Below are 24,471 nucleotides of genomic sequence, written 5' to 3' on the forward strand. Positions count from 1 at the left end.
GTAAGACAAATTTCCTTACGGATAATAAAGATTATTATTATTATTATTATTATTAAAATACAACATTTGAACAACTAAACACACCAACACTTAGACAACTTATAAATTATAAGCTATTTTTTTTTAAATCCATAAAAAATTAAAATATTGACAATTAATATAATAAGTATTATTTATTAATTGAAAGAACTATTCAGTTACGTGCCGTGAATTAAAAATACATTGCATCATATTTCTGTTTGTGTACATTTGCACATCGACGTGGCACTGCAATACCGGCTATTGCTACGTACTAAATAAATGTTTCATATTTGACTTCCCTCACAAACCTTTGCATTGTATTACACAGTTCTATTACACACACCTTCCAAATACCAAGGGAAAATACTTATCATGCCATAATCATAGCCTATAATAATAAGCTTGATTGCTCAGGCAAGATGTACATCATATCAAAGCATGAAGGGGAGATAACCAGTCAACATTCATTTACTCGTTAGGGAAAGTCATGCAACACATAAAACCACTCCCGGATGGCGTGAAGAAAATAATATCTGTAAGTCTTGGGAGGCATTTAGAATCAAGAAATAGAAGGGCTGTAATAATAGAGGTGTGGTGGAATGGTTAAACCCACCCCCTCAAATGAAATTAATTTTGTTTATTTTAGGTGAGGTTTTAATGTTAAACCACTACTTACCCCTACGCAGCCAAGGAGGGTTTTAAGTTTAAAATCCACCTCCAGTGGTGTTTGAGGTTAAAATACCCTCTTCTATTTAAAAAAATGCCACCCCCCCTCCTAAATTTGTAAAAGATAAAACTCCTTCTTCATTATAAGACTAAAGCATACAACAGTCACCAGATTCTATGAGCATAGCCAAGAGGGTTTTTGAGTTTAAAATACCCTCCAGAGGGCTTTAAGTTAAACGCCCTTCAGAGGGTTTTGAGGTAAACCCCCTAACAAAATTTTATGAGCGTATCCAAGTGAGGGGGGAGATTGAGTTTAATCCCTCCACGACCAGAGGGCTTTACGTTTAAACCCCCCTTCAAATTGTTTTAAGTTTAACCCCTCCCCCCTACACAGAGTTTTGAGGTTAAAAACCTCCTCTTCAATATTATTCTAAAGCAAAATACAGTTACCAAATTCTAAAAGGTGTTACACATTTCTAACAGTCGCTGGGCTCCATTATTAAAGTGCAATGAATAGCAGATTTGGCTTTTTAACTAAAATTTGTTAATAGCAAGTTAATGCTCTTTAGGTACCTCAGAATAGGCATTTTTTGTTTTAAATACCGGAAATATTCTCTTAGATCTCAGTTGGTTCGTCTTTTTATCCAGATCTCCAGTTCTTCTCCCCTCCCAACTGGTCCAGACGAAGTGATAGGATCAGAATAGAGTAGTGAGAAAGCTAAAAGCATGAAATGGCGCTAAACAAAAACAATTGGTAAACATGTTATTAATCGATTCATTGTAGTTAGTCTAGATCTATAACATATTTAATTACTTGACTGATCCAAACTAATATTTCGCATAAGCTTATTTTTTTGTTTCAAGTATTTTCTATGTTTTTGTTGTTGTTGATACATAGTCAACAATAGTCGATAATTAAAAACGTATTATTTTCCTTGGGCTTAGTTCAATGCAATTTTAAAGAAACATCATCTTTACATCATCTGCCCTATAGGTCGCAAGGTCTGAAAGTAAGAACTAAAAATTAGTTCGTTGAATGAAATAAAAACACAAGGAAAGGTCTGTTGCTTTTTACCTTGAGTATAGGTACTTTTACTCGGCGGACAGCTAGGGTTGTCAACAAATAAACTATATCAAACCAGCTTACTGGAAATAAATGGGTGAGGTAGAGAAATACAATGAGGTAGAGAAAGACAATGAGGTAGAGAGAAACAAGTCAAGAGTAGAAAGAAGAGAGAAAGTGAGGAAGAAGAACAAGTTAGGGAGAGACAAGAAAGAATAGGTGAGGTAGAGAGAGAGAGTGAGAAGAGAGAGAGAAGGGAGGGAGGGATATAAAGAGAGCCTGGGGTAGAGACAAAAGGCAAGGCAATGGGGAAGAGAAAGGGAGAGACAAAGAGATAAGTGTATGTTTTTTTTCCTTAGAGCACTCTCTTGGGATAAACTAAACTACGAATTAGCATAGAGAAGTCTATTAATAATAAATTGAACTATATTTTGTTGTAATATTTTTCTTGCTATTCTCTCATGTTTACATCGTCAAGCAGTAGCTAATCTTTGAAACAAAAAAATATATTTATTTGTATTTTTTAACTTAAAAAAAGGCCAGTTGCACTCTGTTGTCAATATCCACAGTTACGTCTTGGGAATGTGTGGGAGGTGTACACTACGTCTAGGAGGCTATATTTGTGGCTGCCTAATTAGAACAACATGGCTCTCAATGAATCTCTGCACCGTATGCATCCAACATGTTTCTTCTACTCACTCAACCAGTGTCTTGAGTGTGAGGATTTGGTGTAGAGATTACCAAGTATTTAGTATGCACTAATTAACTGATCACACCCACTGAAGTTGACTGAATGGGTAGACTTAAGAGTGCCCTAGAGATACAGACTAGTGCATTAGTCAAAGAGGACCTGGTTTTAATTAGACATAGAAACATAATATTAATGTTTACAAATGTAAACGTCCTAGAGCACCGCCTATTACGCTTTGATCAAACCTCCTATATGAGTTCTTTGATCAAACCTCCTATATGAGTTCATTGATTAAACCTCCTATATGAGTTCTTTGATCAAACCTCCTATATGAGTTCTTTGATTAAACCTCCTATATAAGTTCTTTGATTAAACATCCTATATGAGTTCTTTGATCAAACCTCCTATATGAGTTCTTTGATTAAACCTCCTATATAAGTTCTTTGATCAAATCTCCTATATGAGTTCTTTGATTAAACCTCCTATATGAGTTCTTTGATTAAACCTCCTATATAAGTTCTTTGATTAAACATCCTATATAAGTTCTTTGATTAAACATCCTATATAAGTTCTTTGATCAAACCTCCTATATGAGTTCTTTGATCAAACCTCCTATATGAGTTCTTTGATTAAACCTCCTATATAAGTTCTTTGATCTAACCTCCTGTATGAGTTCTTTGATCAAACCTCCTATATGAGTTCTTTGATCAAACCTCCTATATGAGTTCTTTGATTAAACCTCCTATATAAGTTCTTTGATCTAACCTCCTGTATGAGTTCTTTGATAAAACCTCCTGTATGAGTTCTTTGATAAAACCTCCTGTATGAGTTCTTAGATCTAACCTCCTTAAACCTCCTGTATAATTTCTTTGATTAAATCTCCTGTTTGAGTTCTTTGATTAAACCTCCTATATAAGTTCTTTGATTAAACCTCCTGTATGAGTTCTTTGATAAAACCTATTGTATGATTACTTTGATCAAACCTCCTGTATGAGTTCTTTGATCAAATCTCCTGTATGAATTCTTTGATCTAATTTTCTGTATGAGTTCTTTGATCTAACCCCCTGTATAAGTTCTTTGATCAAACCTCCTGTATGAGTTCTTTGATTAAACCTCCTATATAAGTTCTTTGATCTAACCTCCTGTATGAGTTCTTTGATAAAACCTCCTGTATGAGTTCTTTGATAAAACCTCCTGTATGAGTTCTTAGATCTAACCTCCTTAAACCTCCTGTATAATTTCTTTGATTAAATCTCCTGTTTGAGTTCTTTGATTAAACCTCCTATATAAGTTCTTTGATTAAACCTCCTGTATGAGTTCTTTGATAAAACCTATTGTATGATTACTTTGATCAAACCTCCTGTATGAGTTCTTTGATCAAATCTCCTGTATGAATTCTTTGATCTAATTTTCTGTATGAGTTCTTTGATCTAACCCCCTGTATAAGTTCTTTGATCAAACCTCCTGTATGAGTTCTTTGATCAAATCTCCTGTATAAGCTCTTTGGTTAAACCTCCTGTATAAGTTCTTTGATTAAAACTCCTGTATGAGTGCCTGGCATAATGACGAGTTAGATCACAGTTCGATATATGCTTGACGACAGGCTGAAGTTCTGACCACTCGACTAGGCCACGGGGAATGAGCAAATTTGTATTCCATCTAAAATCATTCCGCGCCGATCGGCGGATTGAGCATCATGCTGTCTCAATAGAGATCTGTCCCTAACAATATTGTGGAATGTTGGCAGCTTGGGTTCAAATCCAGGTGAAGACTGGGATTTTTTATTTCGGGTTCTTTAGGGCGCTTCTGAGTCTACCAAGCTCTAATGGGTACCTGATCTAAGTCGGGGAAAAGTGAAAGGCGGTTGGTCGTTACTCGTTATACTGGCCACATGACACCCACGTGAACCGTGGGTCACAGAAACAGAAGACCTTGACATCTTTTTTTTTATTTTTTTTTTCCTTCTTTTAAAGGAAACCTCAGAATTTGCGCTATTCAGTTTTAGCTTTATCATCATCTGCCCTATAGATCGCAAAGTCTGAAAGGAAAACTTTACTTTTTTAATGTTCTATTTGTGAAGAAAGAAATGTGCCTTATTTTGGTTTGTTTAATATCCATTGGTTGTTAACAATTGTATTTTGTGACCCGTGTAGTTTATGTGTGACGCTGGTGAGGCCCTCTACGGTACACAGTCTTACCCTGTCTTAGACCCAATCATGTTTGTAATGTTTTATACTATAGTCAGATATCTCGACTATCTAGCGAATTGTATCTGTGATCCTATAGGGGCGTCTCATGCCTAACTTTTGCAAACCTAAGAATAAGGAAATTATTCAAGTTGGCCATCACATCACGCCAATATGTTTGGTTAATCTAAGGCGGCGACTCACCAATTTAATCTAGAGTTAAAAACTGTTCCGCCTTTCTATGTCTAACAGCCATGACATTATAGAACACTCAAGAACTAGTACAGGACAATCGGCCAAAACAAATAATTCGTTTGAGATATGGTACCATTACACTTACTTCATGGAAGAACAGGAGTGCACACAAAACAAGGCTCTCTACGTAACATTGCTTACAATTGGACTACCTGAAAGTGTATTATGTAAATCTGATAAGTATGGAAATATTATTCTGTGTCATAAATTTGCGCGTTTTCCAAGTGTATTTTTTTGGAGCATAAATAAATAGGATAGGGGCCTATATATTTAATTTATTCATTTTAAGTATCAATGTTCTATTATGTTTGCATATTTATTTTTTACAATATCTGAAGTGATTGCTGAAAAATTGGATAATAAATATTGGCACTATTTTGTCATGGGCGTTATTTTTCGGCGTTCTATCGTCTGCTCAGGCTTCACTACTGCACTTTAAAGCAGTATTAGTCATGAAATACCTTTGGTAGTAATGATATACATTTTTCAGTACTGTAATTCATTGTTCTATAATGTAATACAGCGTATATCGTTAAACAGCCTAGCAATACACTTGACAGTTTTGTCCAATGATGTTGATGTGTAGCCACATTAGAAGCATGAATTCCATTAAAAGTCCTAATGCAAATCTAGTCGTATGTACTCTATCCACTGGTTTTCAAAATGTGGTCAGCAGACCCCTAGGTGTCCATAGAAAAATTAAAATTGCATACAATTGAAATAACTTTTTCGCTAACAGCCAGTAGATAGGATACTAGTCAACTCGCCACTCACTACTGGTTACTATGTTTATAACGTACTATGTCTCTAACGTACTATGTCTCTAACGTACTATGTCTCTAACGTACTATGTCTCTAACGTACTATGTCTATAATGAACTATGTCTCTAACGTACTATGTCTCTAACGTACTATGTCTCTAACGTACTATGTCTATAATGAACTATGTCTCTAATGAACTATGTCTCTAACGTACTATGTCTATAATGAACTATGTCTCTAACGAACTATGTCTATAATGAACTATGTCTCTAACGTTCTATGTCTATAATGAACTATGTCTCTAATGAACTATGTCTCTAACGTACTATGTCTATAATGAACTATGTCTCTAACGAACTATGTCTATAATGAACTATGTCTCTAACGTACTATGTCTATAATGAAATATGTCTCTAACGAACTATGTCTCTAACGTACTATGTCTATAATGAACTATGTCTCTAACGTACTATGTCTCTAACGTACTATGTCTATAATGAACTATGTCTCTAACGTACTATGTCTCTAACGTACTATGTCTCTAACGTACTATGTCTCTAACGTACTATGTCTATAATGAACTATGTCTCTAACGTACTATGTCTCTAACGTACTATGTCTCTAACGTACTATGTCTATAATGAACTATGTCTCTAACGTACTATGTCTCTAACGTACTATGTCTATAATGAACTATGTCTCTAATGAACTATGTCTCTAACGTACTATGTCTATAATGAACTATGTCTCTAACGTACTATGTCTATAATGAACTATGTCTCTAACGAACTATGTCTATAATGAACTATGTCTCTAACGTACTATGTCTATAATGAAATATGTCTCTAACGAACTATGTCTCTAACGTACTATGTCTATAATGAACTATGTCTCTAACGTACTATGTCTCTAACGTACTATGTCTATAATGAACTATGTCTCTAACGTACTATGTCTCTAACGTACTATGTCTCTAACGTACTATGTCTCTAACGTACTATGTCTATAATGAACTATGTCTCTAACGTACTATGTCTCTAACGTACTATGTCTCTAACGTACTATGTCTATAATGAACTATGTCTCTAACGTACTATGTCTATAATGAACTATGTCTCTAACGTACTATGTCTCTAACGTACTATGTCTCTAACGTACTATGTCTATAATGAACTATGTCTCTAACGTACTATGTCTCTAACGTACTATGTCTATAATGAACTATGTCTCTAACGTACTATGTCTCTAACGTACTATGTCTCTAACGTACTATGTCTCTAACGTACTATGTCTATAACGTACTATGTCTATAATGAACTATGTCTCTAACGTACTGTCTCTAACGTACTATGTCTATAATGAACTATGTCTCTAACGTACTATGTCTCTAACGTACTATGTCTATAATGAACTATGTCTCTAACGTACTATGTCTCTAACGTACTATGTCTATAATGAACTATGTCTCTAACGTACTATGTCTATAATGAACTATGTCTCTAACGTACTATGTCTCTAACGTACTATGTCTCTAACGTACTATGTCTATAATGAACTATGTCTCTAACGTACTATGTCTCTAACGTACTATGTCTATAATGAACTATGTCTCTAACGTACTATGTCTCTAACGTACTATGTCTATAATGAACTATGTCTCTAACGTACTATGTCTATAATGAACTATGTCTATAATGAACTATGTCTATAATGAACTATGTCCATAATGAACTATGTCTCTAACGTACTATGTCTCTAACGTACTATGTCTATAATGAACTATGTCTCTAACGTACTATGTCTCTAACGAACTATGTCTCTAACGTACTATGTCTCTAACGTACTATGTCTATAATGAACTATGTCTCTAACGTACTATGTCTCTAACGTACTATGTCTATAATGAACTATGTCTCTAACGTACTATGTCTCTAACGTACTATGTCTATAATGAACTATGTCTCTAACGTACTATGTCTATAATGAACTATGTCTCTAACGTACTATGTCTCTAACGTACTATGTCTATAATGAACTATGTCTCTAACGTACTATGTCTCTAACGTACTATGTCTATAATGAACTATGTCTCTAACGTACTATGTCTCTAACGTACTATGTCTCTAACGTACTATGTCTCTAACGTACTATGTCTATAACGTACTATGTCTATAATGAACTATGTCTCTAACGTACTGTCTCTAACGTACTATGTCTATAATGAACTATGTCTCTAACGTACTATGTCTCTAACGTACTATGTCTATAATGAACTATGTCTCTAACGTACTATGTCTCTAACGTACTATGTCTATAATGAACTATGTCTCTAACGTACTATGTCTATAATGAACTATGTCTCTAACGTACTATGTCTCTAACGTACTATGTCTCTAACGTACTATGTCTATAATGAACTATGTCTCTAACGTACTATGTCTCTAACGTACTATGTCTATAATGAACTATGTCTCTAACGTACTATGTCTCTAACGTACTATGTCTATAATGAACTATGTCTCTAACGTACTATGTCTATAATGAACTATGTCTCTAACGTACTATGTCTATAATGAACTATGTCTCTAACGTACTATGTCTATAATGAACTATGTCTATAATGAACTATGTCTATAATGAACTATGTCCATAATGAACTATGTCTCTAACGTACTATGTCTCTAACGTACTATGTCTATAATGAACTATGTCTCTAACGTACTATGTCTCTAACGAACTATGTCTCTAACGTACTATGTCTCTAATGTACTATGTCTATAATGAACTATGTCTCTAACGTACTATGTCTCTAACGTACTATGTCTATAATGAACTATGTCTCTAACGTACTATGTCTCTAATGAACTATGTCTCTAACGTACTATGTCTCTAACGTACTATGTCTATAATGAACTATGTCTCTAACGTACTATGTCTATAATGAACTATGTCTCTAACGTACTATGTCTCTAACGTACTATGTCTATAATGAACTATGTCTCTAACGTACTATGTCTCTAACGTACTATGTCTATAATGAACTATGTCTCTAACGTACTATGTCTATAATGAACTATGTCTCTAACGTACTATGTCTATAATGAACTATGTCTATAATGAACTATGTCTATAATGAACTATGTCCATAATGAACTATGTCTCTAACGTACTATGTCTCTAACGTACTATGTCTATAATGAACTATGTCTCTAACGTACTATGTCTCTAACGAACTATGTCTCTAACGTACTATGTCTCTAATGTACTATGTCTATAATGAACTATGTCTCTAACGTACTATGTCTCTAACGTACTATGTCTATAATGAACTATGTCTCTAACGTACTATGTCTCTAACGTACTATGTCTATAATGAACTATGTCTCTAACGTACTATGTCTATAATGAACTATGTCTCTAACGTACTATGTCTCTAACGTACTATGTCTATAATGAACTATGTCTCTAACGTACTATGTCTCTAACGTACTATGTCTATAATGAACTATGTCTCTAACGTACTATGTCTCTAACGTACTATGTCTATAATGAACTATGTCTCTAACGTACTATGTCTATAATGAACTATGTCTCTAACGTACTATGTCTCTAACGTACTATGTCTCTAACGTACTATGTCTATAATGAACTATGTCTCTAACGTACTATGTCTCTAACGTACTATGTCTATAATGAACTATGTCTCTAACGTACTATGTCTATAATGAACTATGTCTCTAACGTACTATGTCTATAATGAACTATGTCTCTAACGTACTATGTCTATAATGAACTATGTCTCTAACGTACTATGTCTCTAACGTACTATGTCTATAATGAACTATGTCTCTAACGTACTATGTCTATAATGAACTATGTCTCTAACGTACTATGTCTCTAACGTACTATGTCTCTAACGTACTATGTCTATAATGAACTATGTCTCTAACGTACTATGTCTCTAACGTACTATGTCTCTAACGTACTATGTCTATAATGAACTATGTCTTTAACGTACTATGTCTCTAACGTACTATGTCTCTAACGTACTATGTCTATAACGTACTATGTCTATAACGAACTATGTCTCTAACGTACTATGTCTATAACGTACTATGTCTATAACCTACATTCTTCACTCGAATATACCCGAATCGCTATTGAACCCTTTTGAGGGAAGACGACATTCAGATCCCAAACATACGCTCTATGATTAAAGTAGCAGCTATTGAAATATCCACAAATAAGGTTCTTTAAACAAGGATACCACAACATTATGCTTGGTGGCTTGTAGCTAATACGCCATCCAAACAGACAACCTCAATCATTCTCATAAGTTGTATAAGATGTTACAGACAAGACCTTTGATGTAAATAAACGATGACTGCTCTCCAGAGATACAGTACGAAATTCGTTGCTGTCTTAAGATCCACACATTGGAAGACATCTCTTAATGCTTAAGCTCTATATATTGGAGAACACGTTTGTTATATCTCAAGCTTCTAATAAGGTGGACAAAAGTAGCTGAAAATATTCCCACAGGGCAAAGCCTTATGGTTCCTAATCAATGATTGTTCTTGTTTAACTTTCGACTGTTACTCCAAATGTATCCGACCTTGTAGGAATTAAACTGTCCCTCTATATTCTGAATAATTTAATTGGCCTTATTATTTTTATGTGCAGAGAGGATGAGAGAGAGAGAGTGGATGAGAGAGAGAAAGGATGAGAGAGAGTATGAAAGAGAGAGAGAGGAAGAGAGAGAGGGGGGAGACAGAGAGAGAGGATGAGAGAGAGAGAGAGGAAGAGAGAGACTAAGAGAGTATGTAAAAGATAGCAGACAAGCAAACACACAGAATCACAAAATTCATGTTTCTAGTAGACAAAAGATGTGGGAACATTTTCTACGACATTGGAAAACAGACAAAGGTGTTCAGACATTCTCTACCACTTTGGGAAACAGGTAAAAGGTGTTCAGACATTCTCTACCACTTTGGGAAACAGACAAAGGTGTTCAGACATTCTCTACCACTTTGGGAAACAGACAAAGGTGTTCAGACATTCTCTACCACTTTGGGAAACAGACAAAGGTGTTCAGACATTCTCTACCACATTGGAAAACAGACAAAGGTGTTCAGACATTCTCTACCACTTTGGGAAACAGACAAAGGTGTTCAGACATTCTCTACCACTTTGGGAAACAGACAAAGGTGTTCAGACATTCTCTACCACTTTGGGAAACAGACAAAGGTGTTCAGACATTCTCTACCACTTTGGGAAACAGACAAAGGTGTTCAGACATTCTCTACCACATTGGAAAACAGACAAAGGTGTTCAGACATTCTCTACCACTTTGGGAAACAGACAAAGGTGTTCAGACATTCTCTACCACTTTGGGAAACAGACAAAGGTGTTCAGACATTCTCTACCACTTTGGGAAACAGACAAAGGTGTTCAGACATTCTCTACCACTTTGGGAAAAGAAGGAGGCGGATGAGGAGATACATACATTTAAGAAGAAACACATTGTACCAAAGCACTTCTGTATGTAGCCAGGTATTGTGTAATTTCAACATAGCTCATCCAATTAACCCCAAGTGTCTGGACTAATGACCATAAAATGTTTTGGAACCTGGTCACGCTGACCTCCAGAAGAAAAAAAAACCGGTTTTTACCTCCACCTGCTTCAATGCTAAATTCTGCCGAATGCACAAATGTAAAAGAAAAATAAAAAAGGAAAGGAGGCGGGATAACTCTTCGAGTCGTCTGCAATGATTTTGAACCTTTATGTCCTTGTTACTTAATTGAGTGAAGCATTCACGCCAGAACTAATTAGCCCACAGTTTCATTTCACAAGGGCTAGTAATCGTCAGTAAACAGAAAAAACGATAGACAAAAACTGCAATGCTAAAGAGAAATGAATAAAGAGAAAAAGACTTAAAGGCAACACATTGACTCATGTTCCCTCTCATTCTACAAGACAGATGAAACGTATTCATGAAGTCATTAGAAGTCATTAAAGAAACATGTTGTCGTTGAAGAGAATGAATTAAGCATTACGACGTCAAGGGAACTATTGTAGAGAATGTCGTCACACCAAACTGCTGGTGGACACCTAAGCCACTGCTGCAGGTGGTTTCATTGGAAGTTATACAACTGGAAATAACTTCAATAACTTGTTTGAACAAAACTTAATACAACTTTTATTACAATATAGACACATTCAACTTGAGAGGAAATCAATGTAGTAGACTTTAGTCATAATATAAAATGGTATTTTGAACAAAATGTAACTCAAAAAACACAAAACAAAAAAAGCACGTCTTTTGACTCTGGCATTCTGGACGTGGCATACCCAAGCAGTTACCAAAGGGAGAAGGAGGACACATTGGAAACCTTTTATATATTTTATATATAAACACACTTAGGTGTCAGTGAACATACTATAGCATTTGATAATGTAGCCTAGCAGACAGAGACCAATACTACATACATGAACTAAAGTGAATGGCAATACCAAGACAGGATAAACAGTTGAGAGAAAGGTAGAGGGGGAGAGAGAAAGAGAGAGAAAAAGAGGGAGAAATAGAGGGGGGAGAAAAAAGAGAGAGAGAGAAAGCATGTGTATTTTCTCGTTTAATTTCCCTCTAAGAACTTCTATATCGACAGTAATCGTATACATAAATAACGGTCATGTTACCATTATTCTGTTTGTGTGTGTGTGTGTGTGTACATATGTCATAGATAAGGACAGGAAACAAACAAAAACAAACATGTATCCACTAATAAACAACGAGCTTAAATAACAAACAACATCCAACTTATTATGTACTCACCAAAAACTAAAATCAAATCCCAGAACCTAGTGTTTCCTCTAGTCAGTCTAAGTCTACCATTCTCATTCAGTGGTGTAGCTCTAGTCATAGAATAGACCCATGGACACAGCCTCCATAGAAATAAGTCACAAACTTGGTTGAATATTTCCACCGTTCAATCACTACAGCCTAAAGATAAAAATATTACAAACTAAACCGTCATTTTTCAACATTTGACAAACTACACATTCGTTTTTCTAATCGAGTTCAACACACCGCAGTCTGAAATATTTAGAGTCGTTTTTTCCCTATGCTGTTAAACAAATCTAGACTTTGTATTCAATGGATTTAGTCTTGAAAAGAAAACATTCACCAGGAATGTGAAGTAAGTAATACTAGCCAACACAGTTCAAAGATAACATCACGACACATTGATCAATTGTTTGGAGAGAGAGCAATACCAATCCAGCACAGTCGGTATAATCATATATTATCTATAACAAAATGTTGAGTCTAATATTATACAAGTGAGCAGTTCGTGCCTCTTTCCACGACTCACTCAGACACTTTACAGCTAAACTCAAAAAGTCAAAACGTAGAAAGATGTGTATTTCTTTGCCTTGGCCAAGTGGAGCTAGCAGTTAACCTAAATTCCAAAATTAAAGAGAAAAAAAATCTAATAAGAGGTGAACGTCGAGTCGTGTAGGCAGAGAAGTTGTGGCTGGAAATATTGGTGTGGGTGGTGGCTGGAAATGATCTTGGTGTAAATATTGAGTTATTAGTGGGGAAAAACGCGTGCTGGGTGTAAATAATGTTGTGGGTGTAAATAGTAAATTATAAGTGGTAATACTGTTGGTTTCAATGTTATGCTTGCAATTTTGAAGTTTCCCTTTCAGACCTTGTGGTCTATAGGGCAGATGATGTAAAGGTCGTCTGTTTCTGTGGCCTACGGTTAACGAGGGTGTCATGTGGCCAGCACAACGACCAACCGTCTTTAATTTTCTCCAGCTAATGTCAGGTTCCAATTAGATCTGGATGGATTCAGAGACGCCCAAAGCTCCCGAAATTTAAATTCCCAGTCTTCACCAGGATTCAAACCCGGGACCCTGGCTCAGAAGCCAAGCGCCTTACCGCTCAACCAAATCGCCTCCTTGGACATTTTAAAAGTGGACATTAATTAGAGAGAGGGACTAATGAAATCTTTGAAAGCTGTGCTTGATATACATTCATAATTATGTACAAATGCTCCCTTGACTTTCGCGGAGGAGACGTTCTAAGACTGCCCGTGAAGGTCACATTTCCGCGAAGTGGAGACGCGGTCTTTAAATTCATCTAGGTAGTAGGCCTACGTAGACTATTAGTATCGCAGGACATTCTCTACTATTTCAAGACCCCCTTATAATAATTTCCCTTTCCCTTAATAACCTTCACATATTGTTACATTTAAAACACTCCTTCAAAGGTCAGTAAGTTTTTAATTGTGACCTCCAATACTGTACTAGTAACTGTACTGTAGGTTGAATTTCAGTAGAAAACGAATTGTTACATTCAGTAAGTATACTGTGCCTAGAGTCTGCCATAGAAAGAACATTGGACAACAGTTGCTTTGTACGTTATAATTCCCCCCCCCCCCCCCCATCATTTACTGAACAGAAACACCAGGGGGGGGCAGCGGGAAAACCCGTGTTGATGTTAAAAATAAACGCGCAGTATTTTTCCATTAATTTTTTTTTTGAAAACCAATGAAGTGGCCGGGGATGAAGTTACCAAGATAGAATTACCTGGGGATGAAGTGACCGAGGATGAAATGACCGGGAACCGACTTCCCGAAGGGATACTCCAGCAACTTCTTTAAGTTTGAGGAAAGAAGATGACCCAGATCCATACCTGTGTTCCAGAAAGTGAAGGGAAGCAGTTGACCCAGATCCATACCTGTGTTCCTAATAGTGAAGGGAAGCAGATGACCCAGACCCATACCTGTGTTCCTGGTAGTGAAGGGAAGCAGATGACAAGATCCATACCTGTGTTCCTAATAGTGAAGGGAAGCAGTTGACCCAGATCTATACCTGTGCTCCTGGTAGTGAAGGGAAGCAGTTGACCCAGATCCATACCTGTGTTCCTGGTAGTGAAGGGAAGCAGATGACCCAAATCTATACCTGTGTTCCTGGTAGTGAAGGAACGCAGTTGACCCAGATCTATACCTGTGTTCCTGGTAGTGAAGGGAAGCAGTTGACCCAGATTCATACCTTTGTTCCTGGTAGTGAAGGGAAGCAGATGACCAAGATCCATACATGTGTTCCTAATAGTGAAGGGAAGCAGATGACCCAGATCCATACCTGTGTTCCTGGTAGTGAAGGGAAGCAGATGACCAAGATCCATACCTGTGTTCCTAATAGTGAAGGGAAGCAGTTGACCCAGATCTATACCTGTGTTCCTGAAAGTGAAGGGAAGCAGATGACCCAGATCCATACCTTTGTTCCTGGTAGTGAAGGGAAGCAGATGACCAAGATCCATACATGTGTTCCTAATAGTGAAGGGAAGCAGATGACCCAGATCCATACCTGTGTTCCTGGTAGTGAAGGGAAGCAGATGACCAAGATCCATACCTGTGTTCCTAATAGTGAAGGGAAGCAGTTGACCCAGATCTATACCTGTGTTCCTGAAAGTGAAGGGAAGCAGATGACCCAGATCCATACCTTTGTTCCTGGTAGTGAAGGGAAGCAGATGACCAAGATCCATACATGTGTTCCTAATAGTGAAGGGAAGCAGATGACCCAGATCCATACCTGTGTTCCTGGTAGTGAAGGGAAGCAGATGACCAAGATCCATACCTGTGTTCCTAATAGTGAAGGGAAGCAGTTGACCCAGATCTATACCTGTGTTCCTGGTAGTGAAGGGAAGCAGTTGACCCAGATTCATACCTTTGTTCCTGAAAGTGAAGGGAAGCAGATGACCCAGATCCATACCTGTGTTCTTGGTAGTGAAGGGAAGCAGTTGACCCAGAACAATGTGTTCCTAGAACTGAAGGGCGTTGGAGCGGTCTGAATTGAAATGGCTATAAAGTGGGCAGCCTAGTAGAAAAATTAAGCTTACTGGGAAGATGAACAAGGTTTGTTGTTAGCATGAGTTGCCAGGAAACATTGCATTTGGTGGAACTCGCAGTATCGTTGTTTATCTGAACATAGCAGCCATCTTGTTATTTTTTGTTCTTGGACAAACTATGTAGTTAATTGAAAGCACATGGGCTTCTATATGCACATGGAAAGTTCAATGGTTTAAGATTCCTGGTGTATATGATTATATTAAGGACGATATTAGTCTCATAGACTGCTGAAGCAATTAATTGTATTTTTTCATTCATAGATTTTCGGAAAATTTATCTTCCTTTTATATTTTGACACTTTCAAATCGCTCGGTCATGCAACCATCAAGTTGGCACTTCTGAAAGATGGTGTCAAAACAAATATATCCAAATTATTTCAACAAAAATAAAATCATCAAATTAAAGCAAATGTCATGATCTACTAGTAAGTTGTAATGAAATCTAGCTACATCTCTACCAGTGGTGTAACTAGGGTATTTGATGCCCTGTGCGGCAGTTCCTCGTGATGCCCTCTAAAAACAAAAGGTTTTAAAACAGTGAAATGTTTCTAATTTCAAAACAAAGTGCATTCATTATAGAAGCATTGCTATTTCGCAAACAGTCGGGTTTTACAAATAAAGTTAATACAAGTGAATCTCGCGTGCTTTCGTATCGGCAAACTATCGATAATTTTATCGAAATCAATTTTTTTCCCCTAGTCTTGTTCAATAGACGAAATTTTCAAATTTGTGAGTCGTAAATTCGTCATCGTTGATTGTAAGTAGTTCAGCATTAACGTAATTTTGGAAAAGCTTCGCTTGCATGTAGCCACACTTACATCAATAGTAAAAAAATATGCAAATCAAATTGGCAATATTCGGGACTGACTTTTAAAAAAATACTCTAAAGCCTAATAGATTCTTGTTTTCAAGATTGGAGACTTGTGGAGAAACAGCGACAATTACATGAAGCCCCAGACAAAATTCGTTTTTGTCTATGTTGCTGGGAGAACCATCGAGATCTCCATCTGAGGTTTCAATAAAGGCCACTAAAATTCATATTTATCATGACGTTGTTCTTATGAGGTTTTTATTTCATGACCACTACGGTCCAAGGAAGGTATTCCCAGCAGTAGCTCTTTCCTGTGTGGTGATAGAAACTTTTTTTCGCCTGGTAATTTTTTTTCTAGCGGCCAATGCGTTTTTTTGATGCTCTGCATGACAATGTACTATAAACTTTTTATTCCTATTTTAGATGTTAAGTGTACTTTGAATATAATCCAGAAATATTTGCTTTTCAAAATGTATGTATGATTTTGTTTATTCGTTAGCACTTATATTACAATAAATTCGTTCTTATTTTGTTGGGACATTGACATATTCCATCTCTCAGGAATGGAACGTACTTGGTTAGTTATTTCACTCCAGGATATTTCTTTGAGTTTGTACTGCCAATTCTTCTTCAACTCGTTTGCGATGCCCACGGAGTGCCAGATTTATGAGAAAACGCATGATGTTCAAAATTCTCTACAGATAATCTTGAGCCTTGCTGTCATTATTGTTAGCTAGTCACAGACAAACTTCAAGTTCCCTCCAAGCCTGTGATGTGTGACTGAGAGGCTAACCCCGCTTGGTTACGGCCATCTTACATGGGGGCTTCATTTCGAATCCCGACTCTTGCAGGGTTGTGTTTGCTGAGCGGTTGGAACATGTTCTACTAGATAGCCCTTCCTCCCACTGGTCCACAAAAGAGATTGGACCATTACTAATTAGTAATTTAAAAAACACCATTATAAACTTGTCCATAACCAGTCCATTGAAGGCTTTACAAAAAACAAGAGTAAAAGTGCATTGCCTTCAAAGATTTAAACAAATCTGGTCAAAGTACAGTAGTACTTTATTGTTGTTTATAGTAGACACCGAAAACCTTAGAATTAATCCATAAAATTGAATCAATTCTTCTTTAAACAGATAAACTTATTGTAGTGGTTTTACACCTTTGATGACATTTGTGTGTGTGTGTGTAAATATTCGAGATATAATTTACGTTAAGTTCAATTTCTCTAGTACAGTGTAATAAATAAATAAAAACATTGTCTTGAATGACATAAAAATAATTATAAACGTGTTTGCTTATGGGCAGGGGTTAACCAGTTAAAAGAAGTTTTAACAGTTGCCATGCTACACTATATATCAGCACGTGCTATGGATCTATAAAACAGGAAATGACATTTTCCGCTTCGTTCATTTCCTTTGTTGACTCTCAACCCCAGAGTGTTTGATAATTAGGGTTCGTGATACTCTCTACGCATGTGGCGTGAACGTTGAGGCGACAGCGTGAAGATGAAGAGTTTTTGGTTTGAGGCTAATTACTCATGACGAAGTGAAGCTGATAAAAAATCACAACAATTATGTCATTGATGGCCCTGGTGAAACAAGATAATGAGCGATAGCACAACACATAGACATAGATCTAGAGCTTCAAATCAAAGACAAACATGCCAAGAGTGTATATTTGATTTTTTAAAACATTGATGAGCAAATATATATTTGAATAAACTAAATAAACACATTTTTATTTTTATTTTACTTCAAAATTTTTCCAATAATTGTTTCTCACCTGCACAGGTTTATTGTTACTGCTGAAAGTGTCTGCAAGTTAATACGATCGACTATTTCTATGTTTATGTAAGCTAACATCGATTGTTTCCGAGCGACATACTCAATAACAAAACTAGTATTTATCTTTTCTCGAAATTCTGCGCACTGCTAACCAAGCTTTACAATGCACGGAGCATCATTACAAATGATTACTTTTTAAGTGTCCACCATTGTTATTTTGGCTTTTAATTGTATTAAAAATCTGTCTTTAACAATAATAGTGTAGATATGCAATCGTTTTGTAATGAAGTTATAAAATATAGGATTAACTGTTAGACGAGATTTGACAAACTATGACACTCAATGTCATCTTTAGTTTGCAGTTATTTGGTGCCCTGAATGAAGAATAAGCTTTTGTGATTGCTACCAGAGTTGATGTAGCATTTTGTGGGTGCTATCATTGATGAAAGTTAAAGTAGCATGGAGTGGGTTAACTTTACTACAACTTCAGCAGCCACAAGAACAGACACGACAGCTACACTGGCCACCATTGGGGACATCAGCACCGATGTCCACATGGCCATCATGAGCTTTTACTTCTATTTTTTATGGCCGACCCTGATCGGCCTGGGAGTGGTGACCAACTTGATGGCTATCATTGTCTTTGTGGACATGGGTCTGCACGACAGCGTGTCCATCTCCTTCTTGGCGCTGTCCATTGCTGACCTCCTCTACCTACTCTTCTCCTCCGTAGTGGCGGTGACAGCAGCCATCGGCATCCAGCCGTGGCAAAGCGGACTGACCATACACGTATACTTCCTAGGGGGGTACGCTGCCTGGTACGAGGGTCTCTTCATGGAGACCGCTATGGGCATCATCGCCTACATCAGCCTGGCGAGGTGTTGCTGCGTGGCGATCGCCCTCAAGTTCAAGAACACCTTTACTGTGAGGAGAACGCTGGTTATCATCGGCGCCATCCTTTGCTTGGCGGTAGTCACCAGAATCCCCCTTTTGAGAACCACTGGTCTCTACTGGTACACGAACCCTGCCAATAATATTACTCGCCTTTTCGCCTACTTTAACGAAGACTTCAATGCCAAGAAAGAGGTGCATGACATCATCAACAGGACCATCTTCCCGAACGTCTTGCTAATCATTGTCTTTATATGCGCCATCATACTCACCCATACCTTGATCGTAGCAGCTCGAACCAGACGAGAGATGACCGGAAAGGTCACAGTGGCCTCGCATAATCACAAAAAAGAAAAGGCCGATCTCTCGCTCCAAACCAATCAGACGGGCGAGAAAAAGGCTGCAGAGGAATCTCGGGGTCAGACGCTGAGCGGCAAAGAGATTCAAGTGGTCAAGCAGGTTACAGCCGTGGCCGGGTTCCTCTTGCTGGCTGTCTTCGTGCTGTCTGTCAACAGCATAGCCCAGGTCATTGTGCCCGAGTTCATGTCTGGAAGGCGCTACAAGCGGCTGTATAACGTTACGGTGGGCTTCGGTAGCTCGTGCTGCCACCTGAACGCCTGCGTCAACCTGTTCATCTACTTGAGGTTCAATAGAAGGTTCAGGCAGGTTTTCATCAGGCTCTTTACTTGTTCAGGAGCTAAACAAACCTAGCCAACAGGAGGTTGCTTATTTGTATAATAGACGTTCTCTCTTTTTTTAACACTGAATTTAAAACAATCATGTATGTCCGCTGTGCATTTCTTTTCTCGATATGACGCAGCAAAAAGAAGTGAAGTTACAAGTTGTAAGAATGGTTTGGGGGTAGGACATACTATTACAAAAACTAGTATAAACATTCTGCTTTTCGTATGTCTGTATGTCCAATCTATATTATTCTTTTTTTGTTTTCAATGCTTAAAATCACGTGAAAAAAAATGGCTTGGATTATAGACCTATGTGATGTCAATTGACAGGATGTTTGCCTCTGGAAGACGCCGTAGCTCAGAGTAAAGAGAAGTAGCCTTCAAAAACAAAGAGAAGATAAATGTTTGGATATCAAGCTCTTGGGTTAGCGTTCTTTCCGAATGCATTATATTCAACAGCCAAGGCAACAAAGTTTATCTCATGAAATAACCACAAAATTACTAGCATATATCTCAAAACTACATGAATAAGCTCCATTTTTCTATATAAAAATTAATTAATTGCCTCTAATTGATTAATTAATTGGTTAATTTTTTGACTGACTCATATGTTGTCATTTACTATGAACAATTAAGCGAAATTTTAATTTGATCATAGAATGGAAAGTAGAAGAAACAGACATATACATAAATTAATAAGGGGGAAAATTCCACATTTACAGCCACATTTATTTCCCTTGTTCGATACCATTTAAAATAATTAATTACCAATAATTGATTTACTAAATGTGTGTTTTTTTAAATTGATTTATGATTTGTTAGGTACTATGAAATATTTGTTTAAAATTTCAACATGATCCAAGAATGGGTATGGGAGATATAACGTGTACAAAAATTGTGACAGACAGACAAACAGACAGACAGGCTGAGTGAGTTGATATAAGGTTTGTAATTTTAAAAAAGGGGCCTCGCTAAACAAAGACAACTACCGACTTTCCTACGTTTAAAAAGATAGATACAGTGGAGTTCTTCCATTCCCTCCCCCACTGCTATGTGTCTCAAAGTTTCTGTGTTTGTACAGATAACATTATCATGTTGTTATGGAGTGTTTGTGTGTGCTTATATGGTGACGGTGGTAAGAGTTTACCGATTGGTTGTGAATGATGCAACATAGTCGACATTGTCGTCACTTGGTCTAAGGAAAAAAACGACTCCAGAACGTGAGACAGAAAGACTGTGTTATTGTAGTGAGTTGGATTTCCTTTAGGAATATTATTACTAAACGCTACTACAGTTATTTTATGTCATTTCAACTTGGTCTTGTTTATATTACAAATAAAATTATATTTAGTTTTGTTCACAAGGAAGTTATTCAAGTTATTTGAAACTGTATTAGTTAAGATATATTACGCCTACAACGGTTTAGTTGTGTACCAGCAGTTTGGTGCTACAAGTCAACGACCGACAACAACACATGTACACTCAACAGAATGTTAATGTATGCACTACAGCATATTTAGGCTGGAAATATTTAATGTAAAGAGGATGTCGAAATGTACATTCAAGAGGATGCCAATATGTACACTAAAGGTAATGTAAACATGTACACTTAAGTTAATATCAATATGTACACTAAAGATGATGTCAACATGTGCACTTAAGATAATTTCAACATGTACACTAAAGATGATGTCAACATGTGCACTTAAGATAATTTCAACATGTACACTAAAGATGATGTCAACATGTACAATTAAGATAATTTCAACATGTACACTAAAGATGATGTCAACATGTACAATTAAGATAATTTCAACATGTACACTAAAGATGATGTCAACATGTGCACTTAAGATAATGTCATCATGTACACTTAAGATAATGTCAACATATACATGAAATATAAGGTCAATATGTACACTAAAGATAATATTAATATGTAGACTGCCCGTACACTAAAGATAATATTAATATGTAGACTGCCCATCTTTGTTGGAGTAATTGTTACCTATGCATTTAAAAATAAATGTCGCTAATTTTGTATGTTGTTAGGCGACTATTTACTCAAGACTATATTTTGAGTTTGTGCCAATTTATTCATTCTTTTGTGTAGACACTATTTATGATGACATGTGCTTTTCATTAACAATTTATAAACTATTTATTCAGAATAAAATAAAAAGACAGAAAAGTAGAACATCTGTTGTCGTGGATCTTTTGGTCTTTCCATTTGAAATAGTTTGACATTAAGTAAGGCGAGACCACGGAGATTTTTCGCCTTTCAGAAAAGAAAAAAAGTAGCCGTTGCATCAGAACTTTGAATGGACTAAAATATTACGATGTCAAATTTTTACTAGTTTACGAGATCTAAACGGGACGGACGGACGGACAGACATTCCACACAAAACTAATAGCGTCTTTTCCCCTTTCGGGGGCCGCTAAAAATTGCAAGAAAAATAATGGATTGGAGTGTTACAAGTACCCATAGGATGACAAAAATAAATAGCTAGAAAAGAAAAATGGATTGGAATGCTATATATACCAATAGAGGAAGACAAAACTAAATTGCTAGAAAAAAATAATGGATTGGATTGTTGTAATGTCGAAATGTAGAAACTAATAGCAGATCTATATAAAATAAAGCAGTATAGCAGTCTAGTGTACAGACCTAATGAAGTAGCAATCACAAGACGTAATACTTTAATAAACTAGTTTCAATTGCTGGTTCATTCAGACAGCATACAGTGTCATTGATTCATTTATACAGCATACAATGTCATTGGTTCATTCAGACAGCATACAATGTCATTGATTCATTTAGACAACATACAATGTCATTGGTTCATTCAGACAACATAAAATATCATTGGTTCATTCAGACAACATACGATGTCATTGGTTCATTCAGACAACATACGATGTCATTGATTCAATCAGACAACATAAAATATCATTGGTTCATTCAGATAACATACATTGTCATTGATTCATTCAGACAGCATACAATGTCATTGATTCATTTAGACAACATACAATGTCATTGGTTCATTCAGACAACATAAAATATCATTGGTTCATTCAGACAACATACAATGTCATTAATTCATTCAGACAACATACGATGTCATTGATTCAATCAGACAACATAAAATATCATTGGTTCATTCAGACAACATACATTGTCATTGATTCATTCAGACAGCATACAATGTCATTGATTCAATCAGACAACATAAAATATCATTGATTCATTCAGACAACATACAATGTCTATGATTCATTTAGACAACATACAATGTCATTGGTTCATTCAGACAACATAAAATATCATTGGTTCATTCAGATAACATACATTGTCATTGATTCATTCAGACAACATACAATGTCTTTGATTCATTTAGACAACATACAATGTCATTGGTTCATTCAGACAACATAAAATATCTTTGGTTCATTCAGAGAACATACATTGTCATTGATTCATTCAGACAACATACAATGTCATTAATTCATTCAGACAACAAAAAATATCTTTGGTTCATTCAGACAACATACAATGTCATTAATTCATTCAGACAACATACAATGTCATTAATTCATTCAGACAACAAAAAATATCTTTGGTTCATTCAGACAACATACAATGTCATTGGTTCATTCAGACAACATAAAATATCTTTGGTTCATTCAGATAACATACATTGTCATTGATTCATTCAGACAACATACAATGTCTTTTATTCATTTAGACAACATACAATGTCATTGGTTCATTCAGACAACATAAAATATCTTTGGTTCATTCAGAGAACATACATTGTCATTGATTCATTCAGACAACATACAATGTCATTAATTCATTCAGACAACAAAAAATATCTTTGGTTCATTCAGGGAACATACATTGTCATTGATTCATTCAGACAGCATACAATGTCATTAATTCATTCAGACAACATACAATATCCTTGGTTCAATCAGACAACATACGATGTCATTGATTCAATCAGACAACATAAAATAATAAAATATCATTGGTTCATTCAGAGAACATACTATGTCACTGGTTCATTCAGACAGCATACGATGTCTTTGATTCATTCAGACAACATACGATGTCATTGATTCATTCAGACAACATACGATGTCATTGGTTCATTCAGACAACATACGATGTCATTGGTTCATTCAGACAACATACGATGTCATTGATTCATTCAGACAACATACGATGTCATTGATTCATTCAGACAACATACGATGTCATTGGTTCATTCAGACAACATACGATGTCATTGGTTCATTCAGACAACATACGATGTCATTGATTCATTCAGACAACATACGATGTCATTGATTCATTCAGACAGCATACGATGTCATTGATTCATTCAGACAACATACGATGTCATTGATTCATTCAGACAACATACGATGTCATTGATTCATTCAGACAACATACGATGTCATTGATTCATTCAGACAACATACGATGTCATTGGTTCATTCAGACAACATACGATGTCATTGGTTCATTCAGACAACATACGATGTCATTGATTCATTCAGACAACATACGATGTCATTGATTCATTCAGACAGCATACGATGTCATTGATTCATTCAGACAACATACGATGTCATTGATTCATTCAGACAACATACGATGTCATTGATTCATTCAGACAACATACGATGTCATTGATTCATTCAGACAACATACGATGTCTTTGGTTCA

At 36.2% G+C, this 24,471-nt stretch overlaps 2 protein-coding genes across 2 annotated transcripts in view; one reads left to right on the top strand and one right to left on the bottom strand.

Moving 5' to 3' along the window:
• The window catches only part of LOC106072218 (myosin light chain kinase 3-like), a 63,665-nt gene extending 50,548 nt beyond the window's left edge, over positions 1 to 13,117 (bottom strand). Inside the window, exon 1 of the mRNA XM_056044432.1 lies at positions 12,478 to 13,117. The gene's annotated coding sequence lies outside the window, so the exon portion shown is untranslated. The remainder of the gene's footprint in view (positions 1 to 12,477) is intronic.
• Positions 13,118 to 18,618: 5,501 nt separating this feature from the next.
• Positions 18,619 to 19,761, top strand: LOC106072217 (5-hydroxytryptamine receptor 2-like). The gene has a single exon (XM_013232558.2). The coding sequence runs from the start codon at positions 18,619 to 18,621 to the stop codon at positions 19,759 to 19,761; it is 1,143 nt and encodes a 380-aa protein (XP_013088012.2).
• Positions 19,762 to 24,471: the final 4,710 nt, after the last annotated feature.

This window comes from Biomphalaria glabrata, chromosome 10, assembly GCF_947242115.1.
Source record: "Biomphalaria glabrata chromosome 10, xgBioGlab47.1, whole genome shotgun sequence".
Taxonomy (NCBI): Eukaryota; Metazoa; Mollusca; class Gastropoda; family Planorbidae; genus Biomphalaria; species Biomphalaria glabrata.

What these genes read in the sequence shown, in the direction of transcription:
- LOC106072217 (XM_013232558.2), top strand. Translation starts at nt 18,619, where the DNA reads ATGGAGTGGGTTAACTTTACTACAACTTCAGCAGCCACAAGAACAGAC.